Here is a 26,868-nt window from a genome sequence, read left to right on the forward strand (position 1 = left end):
CCAGGGGGCTGACTACATGATCTTCTTTAGCCCTGGAGGTGTTACATGCATCTGTCTTCAGGATGTCCTGGGCTTTTCAATCTTGGATATGGTTACTTCAGGACACTATACCCTAATGTGCCAATATCTTACTTATAGCACCACCAAGCAGGACTCAATGGCTTGGCCTAAGGAGGGTTTTCCCACTGACCCACCCATGCCTGTGGAGAGGGCGGTGACTTGGAGTTGTTGGGAATGTCTAATAAAGAGATGGCCTACAGAGGCTTCCTGCCCCCAGCAGTACCTGCTCCTAGCTCAACTGAGGACAGTGGTTCTCAAGACAATAGATGAGGAACCACAAATTGTTCCCCTATCCTTGATGTGTCCCCCTGGGGTTCTCATAAAGAAGATCAGTTCCCCCCAAGGTAACTCCTATTGGTGACAGAGTATGTAGGTATTACTAATTAAGGTAAGGGTGTGTCTTTGGTCCAATTGGCTTAGTGTCCTTAACGCAGGAAACAGAGCTTCTCAATGTCTTAGCATCTCTCTTCCTCCCTGTGCACTATTCAAAGCCATTAGTGACCTAGTATGAAAATCCTCCTCATCAGGGCACGAGAGATGGCTCAGCGGTTAAGAGCACTGACTGTTCTTCTGAAGGTCTCTAGTTCAAATCCCAGCAACCACATGGTGGCTCACAACCATCCATATGAGATCTGATGCCCTCTTCTGCTGCATCTGAAGACAGCTACAGTTTATAATAAATAAATCTTTAAAACAAAAAAAAAAAAGAAAGAAAGAAAGAAAGAAAGAAAGAAAGAAAGAAAGAAAAGAAAAGAAAAATCCTCATCAGAAGCAAATCCTGCTAGCACTCTCCTCTGAGCCTTCCATTTCCCCCAGAGCTGTGAGAAACACATCTTTAAGCCACCCAGCCTGTGGTATCTGGTATGCTACCCATGCAGACTAGATGATGCCCTGGAGCAAGTGATCTCACTTGGTGAGCGTCAGTTTCTTCATAGGCTTAGGGGAGATAACATGAGAAGCCATCTCACTGGGATGCTGCAAGCCTTGAATGAGATCATGGGTAAAGTGTCCAGCAGTTCCTGGCCCAGGGACAAGCTATGCCCCTCAGGCATTTCTGGGAGGCCTCTGCAGCCAGACTTCACTGATGTCAGTGTGTGGTCCAGATAGCCCCAACAGGCCCCTCTTTTTACTGAGCAGAACACTAAGTTTCCCAAAGGGCTAGTGATCATCTCCTAGGCATACAGAGAGCTGGAGACAGAGCTGTCACTGGGACTCAGGGCTACTGGCACGAGCCTAGGCTCCACTGATGGCCATCTGAGCAAATACATACTCCACAAGCAGTGTCAAGTCACTAATGTCTCTCTCTATAGCTGGGATGCCCTGGGTGGACTGTTGCTTCCTGGATGAGTCAGTTGCCTTTTTTCTAGTACTGCTGACCACAACTTCCTCCTCATGTTTGCTGTGAGACTACAATGAGCCAATACAGGTGGAAGGACCATGCAAGCAGAAGCGATACATTCCTTACATGCAAGCAGAAGCGATACATCCCTTACAGGGGACTCTAATGCTCCTTCCTGGACACAGCTGGGTCACCTCAATGCCCTCCCTTTCCCTACACATCCACTCCTGCCAGTCAGAATGAAGGTCAGAGCCAGGTCTCCCAGTGCCTCTGTCTGGGCTAACTATCCACTTTGGGTAGTGGCTTTGTCTCCACTGGGTCACACCTTTGTAAGCTATCATTAAATGACACTAATGGTAGCTTTATCAAGTGAATTTCCTCAGGGCTGGTCATGGATTTATACACCTAGGGGCCGTGGTCCGAGGGCAGCAACTGATAAGGAGGAAACACCCAGTTCCCCAGTGCCACTCCCTTATCTCTGCTGATACCAGGCCTGCAGTGAAGGAAGAGATTGAGTCTTATCAGGCATTTCTCGTGCAAAAACCACCTATAGAGTGATGGAAGGCCAGTGCACCTGCTTGGTCTAGCCAAAGGTCAGTAACTGAAACAAGTGTGAGATAAAGAAATTAAGAAGCGCAAAACAGAACAAAGTCTTATTTTCTAACAATTTGTAACCCTGGAGGCATTTTTCAACTGTGGTATGGATGCATGGATCAATAACATTCTTAAACACAATCACTCCTTAGCTCCCTTTCACCATGCTCCCTGATTTTCATTCTAGAGAATAAGGCAGGCCAGGCATGGTGGCATATGCCTTTAATCCTAGCACTTGGAAGGCAGAGGCAGGTGGATCTCTGTGAGTTTGAAGCCAGTCTGGTGTATATAGGGAATTCTAGGCTAGCTAGAGTCACAGTGGGACCCTATCTCAAATAAACAGACAAGAAAAACCTTGAAAAAACGGCAGAAAAGGGAAGAAAAAGACAAATCTGTTTTTATATGAAATTAATAAAAGTCTGTAGCAGAAGTGTGAGGTTCAGAGAAAGCACAGCATCTGCAGAGCAACAGAGCTCTGCTCTTCCTTGGGAACAGGGCTCTATTACAGAGGGGCCTTACTTGGAAAGATGGTTGGCTCCTAGGGCTTAACTGTTCCTTGACCATGTTACCTGAACTAAAGTGCTTGCAGCCCCTCCCTTTGTGCTGAGGACGGACCAGAGTTTGATTCCTAGCCCCATATGGCAATACAAGCCTGTCACCCCAGCCCAGGGAAGACAGAGACTAGAGGATCCCTGCAGCTCACTGGCCAGCTAGTCTAGACAAACTGGTGAGAGACCGTGCCTTAAAAACCAAAGTGGATGACTCTGAGGAATGACCCTGAGATTGACCTCTGACCTTCACATGTACCAAGTACACATGTGCACCTTTACAGATACTCACCGCTCCACCTAAAAGAAAAAGAAAGGAAGATTCACCCTACCCAAGTTTTCAGAAGTCTGTCTTTTTTTTTTTTGAAGAGCAAGACAAATTTTTACTTTTAAATGATTATAAGCACACCAAAAACATGTAAAAAGTCAAGTCCTAGCATCTAGTGATTTGGGTTAGGTTACACTAACAGCAGCCGGAACAAGCATATCGTATTGACTGTCCTAAATTATCCAGGATAGAGTACTCTAAGGCTGGCTGCTTCTTCATAGGAGTTACTAATAGCTACTGTCTACTTTTTCATAGATAACGCCCCTGACCTGTAAGAAAGGAGAAGGGAACAGTTTACTCCCTTTCTTCCTTCAAAGAATTTTTTCTACTAGATTAATTTAAAAAAAGTCAACATTGCATGAAGACACAGGAAAACAGGTGACATATGCTCCTTAAAGACATACAAGAAGATGAAACTTCAGGTACATAGTGAGTCTGTACAAAAAGCTAGATTTGATACTCTCAAAAAGTGAAGGGTCCTACAACAGCATAAAGAAATAATTTAATGCCTTCCAGAACAGAACTCCAGCTCTGTGGAGGTTTCCTATTCTATGGGGGCAGATCTCATGCCAACCCACAGAGCAGGCACTTCCACCTCCTATCTGTTTATGCGGTAGTTTTCATTGATTTCCGGCCAGATGTCACACACAAAGGCCAAGAGGTTATCCAGGACTTCATCCCTGTTCTGCTTGAAGTGGTTCTGGAGGACGGTCATCTTCTCCTGGGTCTCCTTTTCCACCTCACTGCTGCAGCTGCCATGGGAGCCCAGTGCCACAGCTTCCTTGGCCTTGAACTCCTTCTCCCTCTGCAGACAGTACTGTTCAATTTCAGCCTGGGCTTCTTCTTTGGCCTGCTTCAGCCTCTGGTTCTTTCGCTTGCGGGCCTCGGACACCTTCTCGGCCACCTGCTTCTCGGCCTGCAGTAGCTGCTGGATGCCCTGCGACTGACTCGCCATTGCTGAGGGGACTTTGGGCCGAGAGAAAGGCCTAAGTCAACTTTTCAAACACACTCCGAAGCCCCTCGGGTCACCTGACCCACCACCCAGCCAGAAGTCTGTCTTTATACAAGGCAAATCTGTCATCATAATCACCTCTGACTAAAAACTGCAACAGGCAACATACCAAATGAAGGCCAGTTTCTATATGTCTGAGTCCCCTCGCTAAGCAGCAAGCCACCAAAGCCAAAGTTTCTTTATAGGATGCAACTTCAGGCAGAGTGTTTGCTACTGACTAAAGGCACATGGATTTTCCCATTTCTTTCTTATATGTACATTGCTTCATAAGCTAGGAGTCTCAACCTCAGCACCACTGACATTTTAGGTGGGATTTTCTTCAGTGCAAGGGGCTGTCCTGTCACTATAGGGTGCTTAGCCTCTACCCAGTAGCCAGAGCAACCTTCCCCTAATCTGAGCTGTGACAATCAGCAATGGCTACAGATACTGACAATATCTGTGGGGTCAAAATAGTATCTGCTGAGAATCACAAATATCTTGACCTAAATATCTTGAAAGGAAATCACAGAGGAGTGCCCAGTGAATTAACTGGCTGGTACCCTTCCCACTTGCTGACTTACATTCTTGCCAACCAACAAGGTCCAGCTCAGTACTCGTATCCGTGTCATTCTCAAAACAACTTATTTTCAGTAAAGCATGTAATAAAAAATACCTGAACAAGCCAGGCAGTGGTGGTGCACGCCTTTAATCTTTTATCCCAGCACTTGGGAGGCAGAGGCAGGCGAATTTCTGAGTTTGAGGCCAGCCTGGTCTACAGAGTGAGTTCCGGGACAGCCAGGGCTACACAGAGAAACCCTGTCTCGAAAAACCCAACAACAACAACAACAACAACAATAAAACCTTGAACAAACTAGTACTATCCTGTTGTTTCCGACATTATTTAGAACATCATTTAAGATGTAAAGAGGTTTGGATGTAAGTCATGTAGATTGCATGTCCAACAAGACCCTAGGTTTGATTCTCAGCACTGGAAAAGAGAAAGGTCAAAGGCCAGATGTGTATAGTCTCAGCACTCAGGGAGGTTGAGGCAGGAAGGTTGTAAGATTGAGATTTTATTTCCATAAATAAAATAAAATCAAGCTTGATATAAACACCCATGATAGACCACTGTGCATCATTTGGTAACTCAACTTTTTACCAGCTCAGTGCCTTTTCAACTCCATCCCAGAGCTATCCTGGCTGGCTAGCTCTCGTTGCACTTAGTAGCTTTTTGGATCAGTTTCGATGGGCAATTTCTCTGTGGCCTTTCTATTCTTTCATACTCTACCCAGACCATGAGGCAAATAAAAGGCAATTTATTTTTGCATGTACTTTATACACTAAACTCCTTTTATGAACTAGGAAAAGCAACTCCCACTGGGAAAGCACATCAGTAGAGCGTCCATGAGGACGTGAGAGAGCGACCACGAGAATGCTGCTGCAGAGGTGAGAACATCAGAGTAAGGAGATGGTTTCTCAGCTCAGCTTGGCATAAACATACCACAGGACAGTGACAAGGTACTTTGTCTTTTGACCTTATTCTCTTCACTCCTTGGGCTAGCTGGTATCCAGTGTCTTCCAACATGTGGACTCGAGGGAGGTGTGGGCAGTGGAATCGAGCTGGGTACTTGCACTCTCCTTTCCCATGCTCTGTGGGGAATGAGTGCCAAGGAGCACTAGCTGCTTCCTCTCCAGAAAGGCTCAGCCCAGTAAAGGGGCGTTACAGTCCTTTGAGTGCGGTTTATTTGTGTTAGTTAAGGTAGGTTACATAAGTTAGTATAGATAGTTTTATTATGGCTATTGAATCCAAGAACCAGAACCCGCTACAAACTAGCCAAGCTACATCTATCCAAGGGTAAAGGTTTGCTTCTCAAATCTTATGGCAAAGAAGCAAGAATTCCTGGCTGCAGATTGTTTCCTGTTCTGGAATGCTGATGATGTGAGACCAATTAGACACAGGCTTGATGGCTTCGTTTGCCCCCTTCCAGACTCAGACTGCACACAGGGAGGTCACAGGAAACTGCTAAAGGACACTGCCCCTGTAGAGGTCACTGCAATGTGTCTGCTCATTCTTGTTAAGTTCTCTTCCTTCTGCATCTTTATTTTTGGCTCAGGCATTGGCCTTGGACAATTCATTTGGATTAAAATTCAGGCTTCAGTTTGCTGGCTTTCTGACAAGCAAAGGATGGGCCTTCGGAGAAGTATAGAGCCTGTGGTTGATTTCCACTCTCAAGAGACCATAACGAACAGGATGAGCAGCAGAGAGAAGTATCCACTATGAGCATACGCGTGCCATTTAGGGGATGGCTGCTGGGTAAGGTGCCCTAGACAGTCATGAGTGATCACTGGCTTTTCCAATAAAGCAGGAAGATTATTTAAATCTTTTAGCTAAGTGAGGTAGCTACTGGAGTCTGGCTTGCTGTTTTCTCCTGTCATTGGACATACAAACAAACAAACAACCCCCCCATCCCACAATTCCCTTAAACAGGAAATTGGCCAGTATCGTGTATGAATAGGCCTGTATATCTGTATATGTACATATTTTAGGCATCTATGTACGTCCTTGTTGCTCAGTAAAATACACAGAATCTGTTATTAGAGGTCTTAAGGTGAAATGAATGAAATACAATGTAATGAATAAGAACACTAAGTAGGACCATAATCTGTTATTAGAGGTCTTAAGGTGAAATGAATGAAATACAATGTAATGAATAAGAACACTGAGTAGGACCACTCTTTGGGGGAAGTGAAAGACTAAAATAATGAGAAGATGACAAGCAATAAGAAACTGACTATGAGTGGGCTCTGATGGATGGGGTAAGGCAAGCAGTGGCCTAGGCACTGCCATCAGGGGACTTGACTCTAGGCTAACCAGAAATCTGACAGTCCAAACACCCCTCAATTTTACCAGCAGGACCAGGAGGAAGAGAACAAGCGACGTGGACGTCTTGGTTAGTGGAGCAAAGGCCTTGCAGAGAGGATGCAGAGAGCATCATTATATATCATTATATTTGACCACAACACATTCGTAGTTGCTCATAGTGATCCCACCCATCCCCCAACCCTTCCTTTTGAAATTTAAAATAGGCAGCATCTACTTGGCCTTTTGTTTATAGGGTGGTGGTGGTGGTGGTGTGTGAATGTACATAAATTAGCTTTTTAAAATCCATAAATAATTGTGCTTTGAGTTAGGCATTATTTGTTTTCCCGTGATTATTAAGTCTGTCTCTAAGTTAATGGATATAACACAAAATACTAACGGGTGGCTTTTGTGGTCCTAAGCTTTGGACTTGATTCTGGTGCTGTGATTTGAATTCTGGCCCTTCTCCAGTTAGTAGTCAAATACAACGTAGTTCTTCAGGTTATTCAACACACACCTCAACTCTTGGAAAGACAATTGGCATGTCCTGTAATGATGCTTTTATCTGTCCTTTAAGCCAGAGTTAATTAAGGAAGAGCTTCCCTGATTGGAACCCACAAAGCATTAGGCTTTCTTTGGTCCTGGACTTTGAGTTTGTCAGCTAAGCTTGGCTAATACCTATTACAAAAGCTTTACTTACAATCTGGATTCAAAATAGAATGCAAACAAGGGTTAATTAATTCATTTGTTAATTTTGCTACCCTACTGGGGACATTAACTCACCATCATCCTTTGTGTAAATGCTTAATAAGTCCTTCCTGCTAATCTGTGGCCTGGGAGAGAAGTCAGCCATGCTCTAAGGCATGGTTAAAAGCACAACAAATTGAATGTAAATGCAAGAGAATCTGGGGAAAGGCAAAAGCTAATATTTCTGACACTAAATCTGCATCTTAAGGTTTACCTGGCCGTCACTATAATTCTCAAGAAAAAAATGCTCACCTTTTCTTGGGATTATTTCAGGACAATATATATGCTGCTAGAAAAAATACAGGCACTACAGGAGGATGTAACAGCTCTACCACTGTTGCCAGAACTGGGATACACTATGGCTGTGGCTACTGCAGACTAGAACACAGGAGCAGTGGCTCTCTGTACAGATTTCTGAGTGGTTCAAATGCCTGGAGGTTATGGACACCTGGAAAGGCCTGGTTGGGACAGAGCAAGCTGAGTGCAGAATGCAGTTAAGGTGATGCAGATGACAAGAGATGCTCTTGGCTCCCCCACACTTCTGTTGATTCACTGGTTTTATTTTAATTTAAAAGAAAAGTTTTAACTACAAAGTATTTATGAAAGATGCCTTTAAAAGGAAGTAATTCATCTAGGACTGACCAGGACTCACTCAGCACAGCTGAGCTCATAACTTAGCAGAGCCAAAGCAAGAGAAAGTTTGAGCATGGTGAGTATGTTAGAAAATGCCGAGGAGGTTCAGAAAACAAGCCTAGTTTTATGGTCAGCAAAAGTTGTTTAGGAATACAATCTTGGTTACTGATATGAATTTAGAAAGAACAAATCAGTTATTACTTTTATTCCTTACTTATCTCTAGCCATCGATCCCATTCTTTTAACAAGACGACATTACATAATTTACTCATGGTTTTTCTAGGCTAGTGATGCTAGACAAAGGAATCCCTAGGGAACTCTTCAGTTCAGGCTGCAGTAACAGCTGTGCCAATCACTGGTCTGGCTTCCTCTTGACGGCTCAGGTGGTGGCCTGAGCCAAAACTGTTGGCCTGGGAGAGGGAAACTGAGATGAGAAACTTTCTTTGCAGGGGAGTTGGCCTGAGAGGGGACATGGGTACTTCTTAGGTGCAAAAGATCCCTTAATATGCACAGGCCTCTCCTAGTAGTCTACTGTAAATAGGCTTGGACAGTGGTGGAGGAGAATGTCACCTCCCGCGCTGGAAGTTTAGACAGTCACATCACCTGTGATTCAGAAGCCCTGGGTTGGCACTTGAAGACAGTACCTTCTCTGCCAGAGAAATCTCTTTAAGTCTTTGTATTCTACAGTTTGAAGACTTTTCTGTCCAATCGCTGATGGTGACGTAAGCTGTTTTCTAGCTGAGTCTTTTCATTTAAATTTCCTTTTTACCTACCACTAATGATCTGCTTCCTAGAAAAGAAAGTAGACGTGAACTCCCCTCTAACAGAATGGCTGCATCACGCTTCATCGTCTTCTCACGCTAGAACTTCAGTTTACACTAAATCTACGCAAGCTCAGTGGCTTTGTATGTTTCCAAGCCTGGGTCTGAACCAGCTTCAGGATCATTATTCACATTTGTCTACTATGTTACTGTTTTATTGTAAGATGATTCACAAATTCCTGGTTTTCTTTCTTTTCTATCTATCTATCTATCTATCTATCTATCTATCTATCTATCTATCTATCTTGCTGTCTTTTCTTGTTTTCTCATCAAAGGGCTACATGATTCTTTCCATTGGTTGTGGGAACAAGAATTACTGGCAACCACACCAAAGATGAGACTAGTTTAGGGTGGCAGTCTCCCATTCCATAAGATGGTCTTGTGGTTCTTCCAAATATCAGGGCTGGTGCTCTGGCAACGGCAAAATAGATAAGGCCACTGAGAGTCAGTGGCCTAAAGCTCCCTGAGTTGTAGGTGTGGTGCTGGATGTGTTTCTAGCCTCTGTTGGGCATGCGCATCCTTGGCAGGTGACTATTGGTTCTCCATGGCTCTCTTGAGCTCTATGCTCTGGTACACTTTGGTCCAAATAGCAACATTCATATAAAATGAGAATGTACAGTATCCACTAAGTGTTTCTGTGGATAGTAAGTTTTTGAGAGCATCAGGGATGGAAGAGATAATTACTAGTGTTGGCTACAGAATAAGAGTGTTTACTGCTGCAGCACTGTTGAGTGGTTCAATAGTCAGAGTCCTGAAGGTACTTAATGAAGACATGCTAATATGATAGTGTGTTAGAAAAGGCGTTAAAGTAAAAAGATTTTTTAAATGACAACTTTAATGACACTACCATGTCCATTCTCAAAATTCATTGTATAGAAAATAATCACAACATACAAACATACATTACAAAACAAAGCTACTTTTGCACCTTTTGTACACAAGATAGTTAATTTCAGAACAAATTGCTCAGTCTACACAGTCAACCTTCTTTGTATGGAAAGGCAAACACTTCCTGTCTTCCCATTGTGTATTCAGCTTACTTATTTACAGTCCCAGGGGGAAGAAAAAGTATACGCTAAGAAGTAACAGAAGTAACCTAAAAGAGGTTTTGAAATTAAGTTCTCTGAGTAGTTTAGCCAAGCTCAAACATTTAATATCTTCTCTCTTTGATTTTAGAGGCTTCATTGCCCCAGTAAAACACATCTGTCCCTAATATATGACAGGATGTTAGCCAATACTCAAAAACAGTCACATATAATGGTAATGTCTACTTAAATAAAAACTTCCTAAAATAGTTTGAAAGTTAATTTTAAAGGTCTGTGATTTAAAACTTTAAAACCACTTAAGTGTAACGTGAATAAGTTAAAATAAAGAGACTCAGTGCTTCACTCGTTGCTGTCATGAATTACTCATTGAGAAGTTAGTTACTCTGTCCAGCTCTGGACTGGGCAGTATGTAGAATAGAACAAATTCACTTTTTAAATGGATCCTACAAAGTGATAGGCAGAATCACAGTTTGAGTTTGACTCTTAAGCTCCTTGAGAGTAATGAGTGTGTCAAAATCAGTCAGCTTGGATATTATACAGAACAATATATAAAACATCATATACAATATACATATTAAGATGCTAAATCTCAGGACTAGAAAAACCTCCCACTCATGCCTTTTGTTAATTGGTACTATCTCCCTGAGATGTCCAGAGGGGTGGTGGCATGTCAAGGGTCATGTAGCAACCAAGTGGCACAGTTAATGATGTATATTCTTGTTCATCCCTTTCCCATTGGTCTTTCCACGAACTAGCCTGCCTCTACTAATTAGATGGACCCTAATACTTCTATCTATCTATCTATCTATCTATCTATCTATCTATCTATCTAATTGAAAATTTTTTCACCCAATATATTTTGATTTAATAATTTATTTATTTTTATTTCATGCGCATTGGTATTTCACCTGCATGTTTGTCTGTGTGAGAGTGTTGGGTTTCCTGGAACTGCTGTTACAGACAGCTGTGAACCACCATGTGTGTGCTGGGAATTGAGCCAGGTTCTCTGGAAGAGTAGTCAATGTTCTTAACGGCTAAACTATCTGTCCAGCCCATATTGTGATTTTTAAAAAGCAGTTAAAGTATTCACCAATAAACATTTATAGATTAAATATGATTGGTTATATTTGGAGCCAGAGATATGTGCTCAATGAAAGATATAGGTCTGCATTTCAACATGACTCCATTTTATATATGTTCATATATAAATATATAAATAATATGTGTAGAAAAATAATAACATATGGAGAATTTCTTTATATTTTTTTGTGTCTTCTACAGTGAGTACCAATTCTTTTTACAATTAGAAATAAAAACAGAATTTTAATCAATGATGGCCACTTTCTTCTGTAAGCAACAGACAATTAGGTCATCCGGAATGTGTACAGACAAGGCCATGCAACCTAGATACCTAACTAGAAACTCAGTAAGGAACATGTCTTGACAGCAATCTACTGAGACAACCAAGGGTACTGGTGCCCTCACCATGAGGACTATAGTTATAAATGTGCTTTATTAATCAAGAGGTTAGGGCATACAGGGTAGGGTCAGCCCAAGTATTTCATGCAAGTTTTGTCTGTTAGTATACATTCTGAAGTGTTTAGACATGAGAATATGGAGCCAGCCACGGTGCAATGTTATATACTAAGTTATTCTTTGAATATAGGTTTTCTTTTTGTTTGTTTTTTGTTTTAGCAAAAGAAAATAAAAGTCTGCCTGATGCTGCTCCCAAGCCACCCAGCACTGTGCTGAAAAGTTTGTTTTCTTTCCTTCAAATCAAGTCAACCATTCACAGACACAGCAAGTACATCAACACAAGGATGGGTGGGCAGTCAAGAGACTGAAGAAGAGAAGAACTGCATCGTGGTTCTCATTACTCTCTCCTGTCATTCACCAGCTTTCTGTTCTGTTCTCCTCTCCCTAGATACCTACATGGTCTCTGAAGACCCTTCAATCTATAGACATTGAAGATTCTAAATCCTGGCAAGAGTCTGTTAGAGAGCCACCAACAAAGTGTCCAGCATTTCAGTCCTAGTCAGAAAGCAGCCAGCAGACAGAAGCGGGTGGTTTCCCAGAAATGGCACCTAGGAAGGGGAGCCCAGGCTTCCTTTGGCTCTTTCTAAGATCACACACCTTATTACAATACTCCTTAAGTGGGCTGCTTCCCAAGAAAAGCCACAGAAAGGAAATATCATTAAAAAAGACTACAGACATTGGGGGTAAGTTCTTCCCTCCTTAAGCCTGGCCCAGCCAAGGCTGTTGCCCTCTGTTGTTGAACAGGATGTAACAGGACTGCCAAGCACAGCCCACAAACCTGGTAATTAGGTGCACTGACAGTGTTTGCTTTGGAACCATTTACCAACAAAGGAATGTGTCAGGCTGATTAGTGAGAAAAGGGTATGTAATGTGTGTGTATTTAAGTCCACATGAGGCCATAATCCAGGAATTCAGTCTGTTTGAGCAAGGGCTCTCAGAAATGAAGGCTGAATAAATAGGAAGCCACGGTGGGTGGAATACTCGAAGCTTCTGGATAGCACTTCTTTCTTCTCTCAAGCTCAGTTCACCTGTACCCTGCCCCCTTCCCCGCCCCACAATGCAGACCAAACATTTAACACGCAATTCTCTTAAAAATATAATGAACTGAACTAGACAAATGGAAAACTTTTGTCAGGTTGCTGGCAAATGTGCAGTTTATTATTTTGGCACATATGTGACAGCTTTATTGGACATTTACTCTCCATAGATGCTCTCCATATGCCCTATTGGTGGGCAAGTAAAATGCAAATAGAACAACAGAAAATAATCAGCTTTTTTTTTTTTTTAACACGGGGTCTCACTATGTAGCCTTGGCTGGTCTGGAACTCAGAATGTAGACTAGGCTGGCCTCAAACTCACATGGATCCATTTGCCTCTGCTGGGACTAAAGGTATGCACCATCACATCTGATCTGAATCCACTGACTTTAATGCCACTGCTCAGGCAGTGCTAAAACAACCAACCAACCAACCAACCAACCAAGCAAGCAACCTCTGTATTTAAGCTTCTTCCATGGGAGGAGGGAATTCAGCACTTTATATACAACCCAGCTTCCTTGTCACTTTTGATAACAACCCTTTGTTCAGGTTTGCCTGCAGTTGGGTATTTGGGACTCCATGTGTATATGAGGGATACAGAAGGGCAGAAAGCTCCAATGGAAAGAATAGTATCTATGCCTCAACAAGTTCTAGTCCATAGGGGCAGGCAGGCCAATTGAAACTGACAGCAGCATTTTCAATAGGTCGCATATACTAGGAAGATTCTTCACACCCTTTAGTGGAAATGATGATTTTGAGTCTGACCAGATAGGTAAAAGTGACAGACTTCAGGTTTAAGTTTCTTGGGAGGGATTTGTTTAAAAAACAAATCCCCTTTCTTATATGAACTAACCTGACACTACATCTCAGTACAGAAATGATGAGTTCTGTGTGGAGCCTCACTTGCATGGGCATTTCTGTGAGGCCAATGTTCATTCTGAAGATAACATGGAAAGTTCTTCTACAGTGTGAACACAGCATGTAGTGAGAGTGTGTGTTGGTACAACTGGTGAGAATTCAATGTAAGTAACTTCAAGTGAGCCATCCTTACTTCTTGGAGGAGAAACCAACTACACGGACACAAAGAGAAACTGGCAAGAATGTTCAATCCATACTGTTTCTTTTACTATTGTTATTGTTGTTGTTGTTGTAGTTATTATTATTGTTATTAATTATTATTATTTGTTTTTATTTTTTATGAGATGCAATCTCACTAGAAAGCTCTAACTGGCCTGGAACTCACTGTGTAGACCAGACTGGCTCCAAACTTAGAGATCACCAGTCTCTGCCTTTTTAGTGCTGGGACTAAGTCTTATTTTCAAAACTTAACTTAAAACAACAAACCCTTTTAGAAGAATAATGCCAGAGTTGTAGATGCCCTGAGGACACACAGGAAGAATGTCATTCTCATGCCTTTCTAAAGGCGAGTTGGACAGACCAATGTTCCTGGCTCTAGCCTTGTATCTGAGCTGGTCTGTGTAATACTTCTGTAATGCTGCTATAGACTGGGAAACCCTTCAAATCCTCTTAACCAGTTGGTTCATTTGAAACATGTCAGCATTCATGAAGTAACACGACAATCAACACTATGGAATGCATACACAATGAGGATGCTAAACTCAGGGTTGTGTCCAAGCATAGAATCTTCTTATCCACATCTGGATGTAGCTCAGAAGGGTACACTGGTCAAAGAGTCTTGGAGTGCCATGCTTTCTCTACTTAAATACCAGTGGAGACAACTTTCCTGTCATCTGAAAAAAAAATTAGCCAAGCTGAATGGCGCAGGACAGAAGGTCATCCTGCCTTGGGATGGCTGACTGAGCTCACAGGTCTCTTTCATGACGCACACAGAGTGTTTCAAGTGATTTTGCTGAAAGGACCCTGATATAGCTGTCTCTTGTGAGGCTATACCAATGCCTGGCAAATATAGAAGTGGATGTTCATTGTCATCTATTGGATGGAACACAGGGCCCCCAATGGAGGAGCTAGAGAAAGTACTCAAGGAGCTAAAGGGGTCTGTAACCCTTTAGGTGGAACAGCAATATGAACTAATCAGTACCCCCGGAGCTCGTGTCTCTAGCTGCATATGTAGCAGAAGATGGCCTAGTCGGCCATCACTGGGAAGAGAGGCCCCTTGGTCTTGCAAACTTTATATGCCTCAGTACGGGGGGAACGACAGGGCCAAAAAGTGGGAGTGGGTGGGGAGGAGAGCGGGGTGGGGGAGGGCATAGGGGACTTTCGGGATAGCATTTGAAATGTAAATGAAGAAAATACCTAATAAAAAAAATTGAAGAAAAAAAAAAAAAGGAATGGCATCTTCCCAGAGACACTGAGACTAGGATGTCTCCTCAGCAGCACCAGGAAGGGTCCTTAATAATAAGAGACATTATTAAAGTGTGGAGATGATGGAAAGAAAGCTATATAGGAGACAATTTAAAGATTTAAAAGAAAAAATCTAAGTTCTAGGCCACTGTGGCCTTATGTGGCTTCTTTGCTTGCATTCTCATTGTTTCTCCTTAAGTCTTTGTGCAGTATCTGTTCATCTTCTGACTTGTAATTCTTTAGGGATAGAGCGTTTACTTCACATTTTCTCAGGAGTGTGTTGTTTCTATTTCTCTAGGATGTGGAGTTTTGCCATTGTCTTAACAGAATGTTTGTTCCTCCTAAAGCCTTGCTTCCCCTGTATCCTCTCACGGGTAAATGAGGCTTAGTTACTGAATGGTCTTTCTATTGTATTCAAATCTTGAAGTCTGGACATTAAGAGGTTCTTAGTTAAGGGGGTGTAGGTGTTTCATTTGTGTCTGAGAAGCTCAGGATAGTGTAACAATCTGGAGTTAAGTTAAGGTACTCTTAGCTTCCGTGGATAACCCCACTGCCCAGGGATGCACTGTATCAACCTTCTGTTATCCCTGTCACAATAGCCACTCCTCCACTTAACAACAGAAATGTGTATCTGCCCCATCCCATCTGCCATGGCTAACTGCTCCAGGTGTCTAAACTCCTGGGGCAAATAAAGGGACAATTGAAAAGCACATCTTTACGGAGGTACCTTTAAAGGCAGATCTAGATATCTTTATAATTACTCTTAGGGTGTACCCTGCAGACTTCTTTGAAGACTACAGCCAGTCTTCAAAGAAGTCTTACAGAAGAAGCAGTAGTGTGTAATGAACAGCGTGGATGTTGAGTCACATTTATTGTTAAGTGTTTTGCCTTATCTGTTGGGGCAAGTAAACTGTTTTCTCTGAACTTAGGCTTCCTTATCATTAAAGCAGAGGTGGGCCAGGAGATGGCTTAATGCATAAAGTCACTTACCACCAAGCCTTGATAACTTGAGTTTGATTCCCAGAATCCAAGTGATAGAACGAGAGAACTCCCACACGCTGTCTGTTCTCTGACTGCTACATATGTTTTAAGATATGTTACAAGTGCCCACACATATACACATATGTTCACAAACTAAATAGAGTTTAAAACAGAGGTGGCACTTATAGGACAGGCAGAAAAAAGAACTGCCATGAGTAAAGTGCTAGAACTAGTGCTGGTTAATGCCAGTCCCATGATTCCAGCATGCTCTCTACATGTTCCAGGGAGGATGCCCTACACACTGAAACCCTACACTAAGGGCATATTTTCAGATTAGTCAGGGAGCATTCTCTTAGATAATGATTTAAGAAAAAGAAAGTCCAAGTTGACCAGTGTTTGCTATATGTTCATAATTGAAAAAAGCAATATAAATACAGTATATTCTAAAACCCATTTACCAAAGTCAGTGCATTAGAGCAGCACAAAGTCTCCCAGAAACCACAGAATGGTTTATCTCCACTCACGCAGATGAGGTCTAGGTCTACTTAGCTCTGACCATACTTTAATAGAACTTTCTCATGGCTCTTCTGTCCCGAAAACTGTATATGATATCAAGGGTCATGCATATTCACTGTATCTCTAGCTGGCTTTCTGTATACTGGTAATGCTCTTAAAAAATTGTTTCTTCAATCACCCATGGAAGGAGTTACAGAGACAAAGTTTGGAGCTGAGACAAAAGGATGGACCATCTAGAGACTGCCATATTCAGGGATCCATCCCATAATTAGCCTCCAAACGATGACACCATTGCATACACTAGCAAGTGTTTGCTGAAAGGACCCTGATATAGCTGTCTCTTGTGAGACTAGGCTGGGGCTTAGCAAACACAGAAGTGGATGCTCACAGTCAGCTATTGGATGGATCACAGGGCCCCCAATGGAGGAGCTAGAGAAAGTATCCAAGGAGCTAAAGAGATCTGCAACCCTGTAGGTGCAACAACATTATGAACTAACCAGTACCCCGGAGCTCTTGACTCTAGCTGCATATGTATCAAAAGATGGTCTAGTCGGCCATCACTGGAAAGAGAGGCCCACTGGACACGCAAACTTTATATGCCCCAGTACAGGGGAATGCCAGGGCCAAAAACATGGGAATGGGTGGGTAGGGAAGTGGGGGGGAGGGTATGGGGGGACTTTTGGGATAGCATTGGAAATGTAATTGAAGAAAATACGTAATAAAAATATTAAAAAAATAAACTTTCATAAATGGAAAAAAATATTGTGAGAGGTGTATGTGTGTGTGTGTGTGTGTGATGGTTCATATGTGGAAGTCAGGTATAGGTCCTCACATTTCACCTGGCTTGAAATGGGTCTTGTATTGGCTGTTTGCTGCGGCAGGGTTCTGGGGATTCATATCTCTCCACACTCCATCCCACAGAGACCTGAGGCTCTAGCTGTATGTGTATCGAAGTCAGCTCTCACATGTGTTCCTAGGCTTCAAACTCAGGACGTCGTACTTTCATGTCAGGTATTTTACTCACTGAGTCAGCTGCTTACCCCTGAATTTTTTTGTAAAATTGAACTATAATACTGGGAAAATAAAACTAGGCTCCACAAATTCACTAAGTATCTCATTTCCAGGATTTTAAAATATAGATGTGGAAAATTTCAAATATATTCAGAAATACAGAGCACAGCACAATTTATCCCTGTGTATCTATCACTGACGCCTTCTCTCACTTCTGTCTGTCCCTTCACTCCACAGGGAGATTATTTTGAGGTGAATCTCATGTGTCATATTCCTTCATTTACAAAATTTCAGTGACACATTGAACTCATTATTCAAATTACTTATCACATTTATTTATCACATTCCACAAATGGGCATGTATTTCTCACTCAAAGTTTTCTCTGCTAAATTTTGATTTTTCTTTTGCCTTTTCCTAAAGACTTGTATAAACTGCTCTTAGGGTTTAACTGGAAATGGAACACCATGAGGAAGTTCCCTGAGAAGCATCAACCTGGATTCTAGGAAAGATGCTCAAGGTTCCTTTTGATCTCACACTCTGCAAGTTGGGAGAGCTGGCTGTGACCAGCAGGGAATGAGGATTCTAAATAGCTACAGATTTAGTACCACTGGATAGAAGCCTCTCACATGGGATAATGAGGCCATTTTGGTGAGAATTCAGAGCCTTGACAGTCATATTATCTTTGAGTATAGTCTTTCATATAATATCATTGAAGGTAATAGATTTTAGACGTAAACCAAATTTTACAGCAGATTCTGTATGGAATTCATGTCAAGAGGACGAGTCTAAGGACACGTGGCATTTAAAATGTATAACGCCTCCTGCTCAGATCATCATCTCTGTGGTCATTCTTAATGAAAGGGGAAGGCTTCGCTGGACATGGGGGAGGGTAAGAAATGTAAAGCAGGAGCCTGAATCATCTGATACAGCCAGGAAGGAAAAAATGGTGAACAGCAAGCTAGCAAACAAAACATACAATGGCTGAGCTATCTCAAAGGGACCTGGAGCCAATGCAGAGCTTAAGTGAAAAGCTGAAAAGCTTGAACAATAATCAACACTGTACACCCCAAGGTACAAAATAACCACGCATGACTCTACACTGACAAGAATAGCAAACAAGTTAAAAAAAAAAAAAAAAAAAAAAAAAGAATGAGAGAAAAGGACAGACCTCCCCAGCAGGACTGCAAACAATTCTGGGCATGCTCTGCTCCCAGGCAGGTGGAACCTCTCAATAGAGAGATTCACGTGACTCCTTTCAAAGATGACTACATGAGAGGGAGAAGAAGGGTAACTTTACAGCAAAGGAGCGTGCCACCAACCCTGCAGTGGTAAGCCAGGAAGGTGCCGTGCTTGTCACATGTGATAAAAATGGTAGTTTACCTACACGTTCTTCCCTCCCCCAAGCCCAAAAGCATGAAGCCTAGGCTAATTTTGCTGTTGCTGTTTTTAGAGATTGGTTCTTGCTATCATTGCCCAGGCTGGTTGGAACTTGTTATATTGCTCAGGGAAGTCTTGAATTTGTGAGTCCTTCTGCCTTGGCTCCTGAATTTCTGGGATTACAGATATGCTTAATCATGCTTGCTTTTAGTCTAATCTTGAAAAGAAACAAAAAAACAAAAAACAAACCTAGACATCCCCAACCGTGTCCTTCAAAACTAAACTGTTAAGATCATCAAAAAGTAAAGTCTTTGAAACTGTCATAGCTGAGTCTATAACAATAAAGTTCTGAAAAATGAAAATTCAATGTAAAGTACTATTCTAGAATAGAAAATGGATGAAGCAAAAACTAAGGAAATATGGAAAAACCCCAAACCCAAACCCATGGACCTTAGCTCCTGACGAGCCGCTGCTTTATATCCCAGCTGCTGCAATGTCCTCATGTGAGGCTGAGGAAGCCAGGACTGTGTGCTGGGGTGTGCAGCCTATGGAACTCTGTACTACCTTTGCAATTTTCTGTTCTAAGAAAGTCTGCTTAAAACTATCCCACTTTGATCTTTGAGTCAACCGTTCCAGAGTCACAGTCACAGTCAGCAAAGCTTCCTTAGTCCAAACCACTGGCACCAGCACCCATCTTCCTTACTATATGACAGTACTGAGGCAGTGTAGCATAGTTGCAATGAACAGCTCAATACTGACATTTTATCCATGGTCCATGGGTTAGACAAATGTGTATGATAATGTCATGTTCACATAATTACAGTATCACACAGAATAGTGCCCCAACAACCTGCTTTACCTAGCTACTCTTGCCAAGTCGAGAACTCTGACCACCAGCGAGCGATCTTTACCATCTCTACCATTTCCCATTCTCTACAATGTCACAGAATTTTGTAGCCCACATGTTTATTCCTTCTATTGGGAACTACTATTCCATTGTATGGATATATTACATTTTGTTTATCCACTCACCTGCTGGTGGGTTCATGGGTGCTTACAGTTTTGGATAATTAGGAGTAAAGTTTGTATAAACATTCATATGTATGCTTTCATATGGATGAACATATTCAACTTGTGTTATTTGTAAGTTTTTTTTTTTGTTTAATTGCCAAATGCTCTTGGATTTTTCTCACCTTTCTGTTGTTAATTCCAATTGTGTGTGTGTGGTATGTGTGCACATGTGTGTGGGGGTGCACGTGTGTCTATAAGTATGCATGCAGAAGCCAGTGGAGGACGAAAGATGTCTTCCTCTTTCTTTCGCCATTATTGTTTTAAGACAGATCTCTCACTGAACCTGAAGCTCACCATTTCAGCTAGGCTGTCTAGTCAATGAATTCTCAGCATTCATCTAGCTCCTCCAAGGCCAGGCACCAGGGTTACAGGTCAGCAAGGCCAGGCTCAGCTTTATGTGGGTACTGGAGATTCAAAGTCACGTCCTGTAGCTTGCACAGCAAGCACTCTTACCCACAAAGCCGTCCCCCTTACCCCACTACCAATGTCTTGTTGAATACATGATCTGAAAATGTACTTTCAATGGTTTCTAGTGGGTAGGATTTGTTCAGGTGTGTCTTATGCCTGAGAATGTCAGCTCTTGTGAATGCTCCACACACTTGAGCAGAACATGCATTCTTATGTTGTCTGGCTAGTGTTCTGAAGATGACAGTTAGTCCCTGATACAGGCAGTGCTGTTTGGTTTAAGAAGACACTTGCTCGGAGGACTCTGTGTGATAGAGCTGTCCTTTTCAGAGAGGTGACATCTCTGTTACTGTAGACTCATTTATTTCTCCATGAAGTTCTATCAGTATGTGTTAAAGATATGTGTGTGTGTCTGTGTGTGTGTGTGCGTCTTCAAGTCATTTTCTTTTTCATTTTTTAGAATCAGCTCCTTTGTTTTTGTGTGAAGCACTAGTATTATTTTTCTAATTATTCAATAAGATTCACATATGAAGCCATGTGGCCTTTGTTTGGTTGGCTTTAAAATCAGTCGTTTTCTTGCTTATTACAAGTCTATTTCTGTGAATTTCAATCTATATTCTTTCTCCTGCTAGTTTGGGGTTGTTTGTTCTTTAGTTCCTCAATGTATATGTTTAGATTCCTGACTGAGATTCTTTTCCTTTTTCCAAACATAGATGTTTAGAGCTCTAAGTCCCATGAAGCCACATGCATCTAGTCTTGACACTGAGATATGACACTGTCAGCTGCTAAGTCCATGCTCGAGAATCATACACTTAAGTTAAAAAAAGAAACCTCACAATGTTTTAAGTTCACAATTTTGCCCTGGGTTACACTCATAGCTGCCCTTGGTTTCATGTAGCTTTGTGTGGCCTGTAGGCCCCAGGCACAGGCTGGACAAGCCCACTGGCCAGCACTGCTTTAGCCTTATTCCACATCTCTGTGATTTCACTTTCATTCATGTAAAAATACTTCAACATTTCTCTTGTGACTGCTCCTTTAACCTGGGGGTAATTCAGAAGCATTCTGCTCAGGTTCCAAACATTTCATGGGTTGCTAGGTCCCTTCCTAGTGTAGATTTTAAATTCTATGTACTAGAAAATACATATGATATATTTCCAAATTGAGATTTGTTTTGTGATATGACATACTGGCTTATTCAGCAGAAGTTCCTTAGTTTTTATTATTCACTTTTATCACAATATGTGCCATAAAACTTGGCCCTCAAGGCCTCTAGTTCCAAAGTTTTAGCAGCCACAAGATTATGTGACCATCATTGTAATCTAGACTCTACAACATTTGCATCATCAAAATCCCCTGTGTTCATTAGAAGTCTGCCTTTACCCCTTCCCGCAAGCCCTCAAGCCCCAGGATCTGCTTATTTGGGGCATTCCATAAAAAGAGAATCATGTAACATGTGGCTTTTTTTGCATCCAGCATCTGCTAACATGTAACAATTCTACATCCCTTTTCTCGGCTAACCAGTAGTTCACTGGGGGCGCACACCAATTTTTGTTTCTTTATCAGTTGATAAACATTAAGTTTCTTTTTTATGATTTTATAAATATTTATGCTGTGAACTTTGTACAGAAGTTCTTAGGTTAGAGTGTATATCCCCAAAAGGCATCTAATCTATACTGTAGAACAAAGGACCCATTCTCAGGAAACTGGAATCTGAACTCGTGTATTTCCATGTCCTTCTATGCACAGGCTAACCCAAGTTCTTCAATGTTTACAAATAGCCTTTGGGTTTAAAGAGTGGCCAAGAGGGCTGAGTCAACACTCACCATATTAGCACTGTTCTGCATGCTTAGCCTCTCCTGGCTATTCGCCTCACCTTCTGTTCTGAACCACAGTGTAAGTGAGCTATGCAGGGTGGAAATGAGCCATGACATTCGTGGCCAAAGAAGCCAGTGCACACACACACACATACACACAGTATTTCTATTATGATCCAGGGATGAAAGGAAAAGTGATATGTATTATTTTGTGATTTTGGAGAAGCCATAGTAGAAATTATGATCCAAGTTAGAGGGAAAAATCATCTATCAACAGGGGATCTGTTGATGCCCAAACATTACTTTGGTTAGAAAACGAATCCCACATGAACTCCTGCTTTTCTCTCTTAGGGCCTGAACACTTTCACCTCTGCTGTTGTCTGAGGGGAGTGTGCTCCCCACCAGGGCCTTGAGTTGCAGGTCTAGGCCTGGCCTTCCTCTAAGGGGGGGGGGGGCATTTCCCACTTCTTTTCCCTGTTGCTCTGGAAAGCTGGGTGGGCATTTTCCTGGCCGCTCTCCATTCTAAGACAGAATCTGAGCAGACACTTTGTTACCTAATAAACTAGAGAGAGACAGCATCTCTCTCTTTCTCTCCGTCTGTCTGTCTGTCTGTCTCTCTCCCTCTCCCTTCCTTCCTTCCTTCCTGAAAATAGCAACATAACTTATTTTTACTTAATTTTAATTTTTAAATTAACCTTTTCCAAACTTTACTCCTAGGCTTCTTCAGTTTAATTTGCTGCAAGAATGAATTAGGTATAAGCAAAAACCCAAAAGCACTGCAGTGTCTGGGGGCGGGGCTTGGGCTTAAAAATATTTCTAGGCTTTATCAGATCCATAAAAAATTAAAATAATTAAAGCATTCATGATATAAAATAGCAGCTCCTGTAACTCCTGCAGGTGTCGCCTTCTTCAGAAGTTGCTTCGATTCAGTTTGCCTCATTCTTAGAAGTCTCATCAAAATTCTCCACCAGATCTGGAACTTCATCATCATCTTCCTCTGCAGGACTAAGAGGTGCTTTTCCATCCATGGGTTGTTTGGGCAGACCTTCACTCGGTCTCTTTGAACTACTCACACCGTCTGCACCGAGCTGGGAAGTGTTGCTGTCAGCTGCTTTGTCTCAGCGTGGCCTGTAATGGTGAAGGTGTTTTGCTGCCAGGGATGCCTGAACTTTAGGGTTGTTAAAATGGATCACTGTTCCCTGTTATGAAAACATGTTCACCTCTTCAATACCAGAGGTATTGTTTACCCCTAACTTCTTTAAGGAGAACTGCAGGTTTTATCATCTGTTGTGACTTCGGTGAAGCACCTTCTTCTTCTTCTTTTCTTTGATAAAATGCTTTATTAGATATTTTCTTTATTTTCATTTCAAATGTTATCCCCTTTCCTCATTTCCCCTCTGAAAACCCCCTACCCCATTCCCCCTCCTTTCACTAACCCACCCACTCCCACTTCCCTGTCCTGGCATTCCCCTACACTGGGGCATCGATCTTTCACAAGACCAAGGGCCTCTCCTCTCATGGATGTCCCACAAGGCCATCCTCTGTTACATATGCGATTGGAGCCATGAGTCCCACCATGTGTACTCTTTGGTTGGTGGTTTAGCCTCTGGGAGCTCTGGGGGTACTGGTTAGTTCATATTGTTGTTCCTCCTATGGAGCTGCAAACCCCTTCAGCTCCTTGGGTATTTTCTCTAGCTCCTCCATTAGGGACCTTGTGCTCAGTCCAGTGGTTGGCTGAGAACATCCACCTCTGTATTTGTCAGGCACTGGCAGAGGCCCTCACGAGACAGTTATATCAGGCTCCTGTTAACAAGCACTTGTTGGCATCCACAAAAGTGTCTGGGTTTGGTGGTTGTTTATGGGATGGATCCCCGGGTGGGACAGTCTCTGGATGGTCTTTCCTTCAGTTTCTGCTCCACAGTTGAGACAGCATTTCTTTGCAGCAATGCTACCTCCTTCTTCGTAAAAACAGAATGAGGATTGCAACTAGATGGCAAGCAAGGGGAGAAAACTGCTGTACAGAAACAAGGGAAAACTTGACTTCCAGTGGGTGAGAGACAATGCTTAGAACTATCCTGATCTAGCCAGACAAAAGCACACACGACTCTCAAAAACATTTCCGTAGAAGGAAGTATTCTGTACCTGCTTGTTGAAATGTCCTCGAAGGGGTAGAGGATCTCGCCGTTGTTACAGATCTCACAGATGAACCCTTTCTGGCTACAGAGACTGCAGCTGTAGACATGCGCGGTGGCGAATTTAATGACCTTGCCCAAGAATGGAGCCAGCTTTCCCTCTATCACCTGAGGAAACAGAAACAAGACCAGGAGGTCCAACATTGAGAACACAAAGCCTTGCAGATGTGGGAAGGGAGGGAAAGGGCTCCTCTCCTTTCCCAACAGGAAAACCTCTAATTATAATTTCCCAGCAGCTCAAGGGGGACTAGGCCCAGTGCTTTGCTCCAAAAGAATGGGTTTATTCACTGGGGCTTGAGAATGAAGATGCCGAGCGAGCGAGCTTCTTTTGTGTTCCTCTGGTTTTCAGTGTGGTGAGGAGCATGGTGAACCCCACTTGAGGAGACAAGTTCAGGGTTGGGGGGTGGCAGAAGAGGAGGGAGGCAGGTTTGTAAGACATGAAGGGAAATATAGGCATGATGCCTATGTGAATAAGTCAGCAGCACAGCTGTCTGATTAATTAATATGATTTCATCTCCACTCCCTCCCACTCTCTCCCCTAGGAACAGACAACAAATACGGAAAACTGGGTTTCTCATGTTGCTGGTAAACATAATAACTTAAAAGGGGTGTAACCTGGGATTCTGAGGGTCACTTTCAGTATTTAATTTTATATTTCTTTTTTTTTAATGGGCACAATTTAAAAACAACACAAAACAAAAATATCTGTCTACTTCTGAAAAGACAGATGACCTCGAAAAACCAGCCTGAATTCCAGCATGGTGATGAGCCTCACTCAATGTGTGCTCCCCACAAGGCATGGGCATCCACGAGACTGCTGATCCCAGCACGAGCCACGGATCTGCCTCTAATGTCCCCCACTCCCCATCACCGTATGTGCTGGCCTGCAAATATTGATGAGTTTGGAACTCACGGCAGTCACTTATTAACTACATTACTAATGCACTTAACTACTGCTCAGCACCTCACACAGCAATAACAATGAGTCTGCCTTTTATTTCTGTACCGTTAATGTCTGCTTATATGGGCTGACTTTGATATCAGGAAAAAAGGTGAAAGTAACTTAGGGACTGCCATAAATAACAATAGCTACCTGGGTACTCCCCCCCCCCACTTTTTTTTTCCAAACAAGTGCCTAGTTAAATTGTTGGTGGGAGTGCAAGCTTGTACAACCACTCTGGAAATCGGCCTGGCGGTTCCTCAGAAAATTGGACATAGTACTACCAGAGGATCCCGCAATACCTCTCCTGGGCATATATCCAGAAGATGTCCCAACCGGTAAGAAGGACACATGCTCCACTATGTTCATAGCAGCCTTATTTATAATAGCCAGAAGCTGGAAAGAACCCAGATGCCCCTCAACAGAGGAATGGATACAGAAAATGTGGTACATTTACACAGTGGAGTACTACTCAGCTATTAAAAAAAATGAATTTATGAAATTCCTAGGCAAATGGATGGACCTGGAGGGCATCATCCTGAGTGAGGTAACCCAATCACAATGGAACTCGCACAATATGTACTCAATGATAAGTGGATATTAGCCCAGAAACTTAGGATACCCAAGATATAAGATAAAATTTGCTAAACCCATGAAACTCAAGAAGAACGAAGACCAAAGTGTGGACACTTTGCCCCTTCTTAGAAATGGGAACAAAACACCCATGGAAGGAGTTACAGAGACAAAATTTGGAGCTGTGACGAAAGGATGGACCATCTAGTGATTGCCATATGCAGGGATCCATCCCATAATCAGCATCCAAACGCTGACACCATTGCATACACTAGCAAGATTTTGCTGAAAGGACCCAGATAGAGCTGTCTCTTGTGAGACTATGCCGGGGCCTAGCAAACACAGAAGTGGATGCTCACAGTCAGCTATTGGATGGACCACACGGCCCCCAATGGAGGAGCTAGAGAAATTACCCAAGGAGCTAAAGGGAACTGCAACCCTATAGGTGGAACAACAATATGAACTAACCAGTACCCCGGAGTTCTTGTCTCTAGCTGCATATGTATCGAAAGATGGCCTAGTCGGCCATCACTGCAAAGAGAGGCCCATTGGACTTGCAAACTTTATATGCCCCAGTACAGGGGAATGCCAGGGCCAAAAAGGGGGAGTGGGTGGGTAGGGGATTGGGGGGGTGGGTATGGGGGACTTTTGGGATAGCATTGAAAATGTAAATGAGGAAAATACCTAAAAAAAAAAAAATGACAATTTTACCTCCAACTAACACCTAACAGAGACACAGTAAGACTTCAAGAAAAGTAATCTGTCCTTTATTGAAAAAAAAAAAATGAGGGTACACTAGAGATGGAAGTGGAGAAGGATTTTAAGCCTTAGGAACAATACCATGATGCTAACAATTTCAGCAATTGTTAACTTGGGGGAGAGGAACAAGTCAGATAGGTCAGTTGCTGCTTTGTATTATTGTGGGTCTTTGATTTTTATAGTAGTGAATGTATATTATTTTGCACTGAAATACAAAAAGTGAATATAAAATCAAGTTTACTGCTTTTCAGAGATAGATCTTTTCCTAACAGGGAGGTAGAGATTACAGTGGCTGTTTTCTGAGCTAGGCCAGCATGCAGTCACATCACTTCCCTCCATAACCTACAGAAAGCTGTAGGTACACTA

The 26,868-nt window shown here is 42.4% G+C and overlaps 1 protein-coding gene and 2 pseudogenes across 3 annotated transcripts in view; all 3 read right to left on the reverse strand.

Annotated features, from left to right (window-relative positions):
- Plekhm3 (pleckstrin homology domain containing M3) overlaps positions 1-26,868 on the reverse strand; it is a 169,282-nt gene that overhangs the window by 7,020 nt on the left and 135,394 nt on the right. For 2 of the 3 annotated variants that reach the window (XM_021171504.2, XM_029477337.2), the window contains exon 7: positions 24,181-24,338. In XM_021171504.2, the coding sequence (XP_021027163.1) occupies positions 24,181-24,338 (158 nt within the window). Of the gene's footprint in view, positions 1-24,180; positions 24,339-26,868 lie in introns of those variants that run through there. The other variant, XR_015047129.1, reaches the window with a different exon arrangement.
- On the reverse strand, positions 3,369-4,133 carry LOC110308062 (V-type proton ATPase subunit G 1 pseudogene; annotated as a pseudogene).
- LOC110308143 (transcription factor BTF3 pseudogene) lies at positions 22,964-24,155 on the reverse strand (annotated as a pseudogene).

The sequence above is a fragment of the Mus caroli genome, unplaced genomic scaffold (assembly GCF_978045245.1).
Source record: "Mus caroli unplaced genomic scaffold, Mus_caroli_1 scaffold_1, whole genome shotgun sequence".
NCBI lineage: Eukaryota > Metazoa > Chordata > Mammalia > Rodentia > Muridae > Mus > Mus caroli.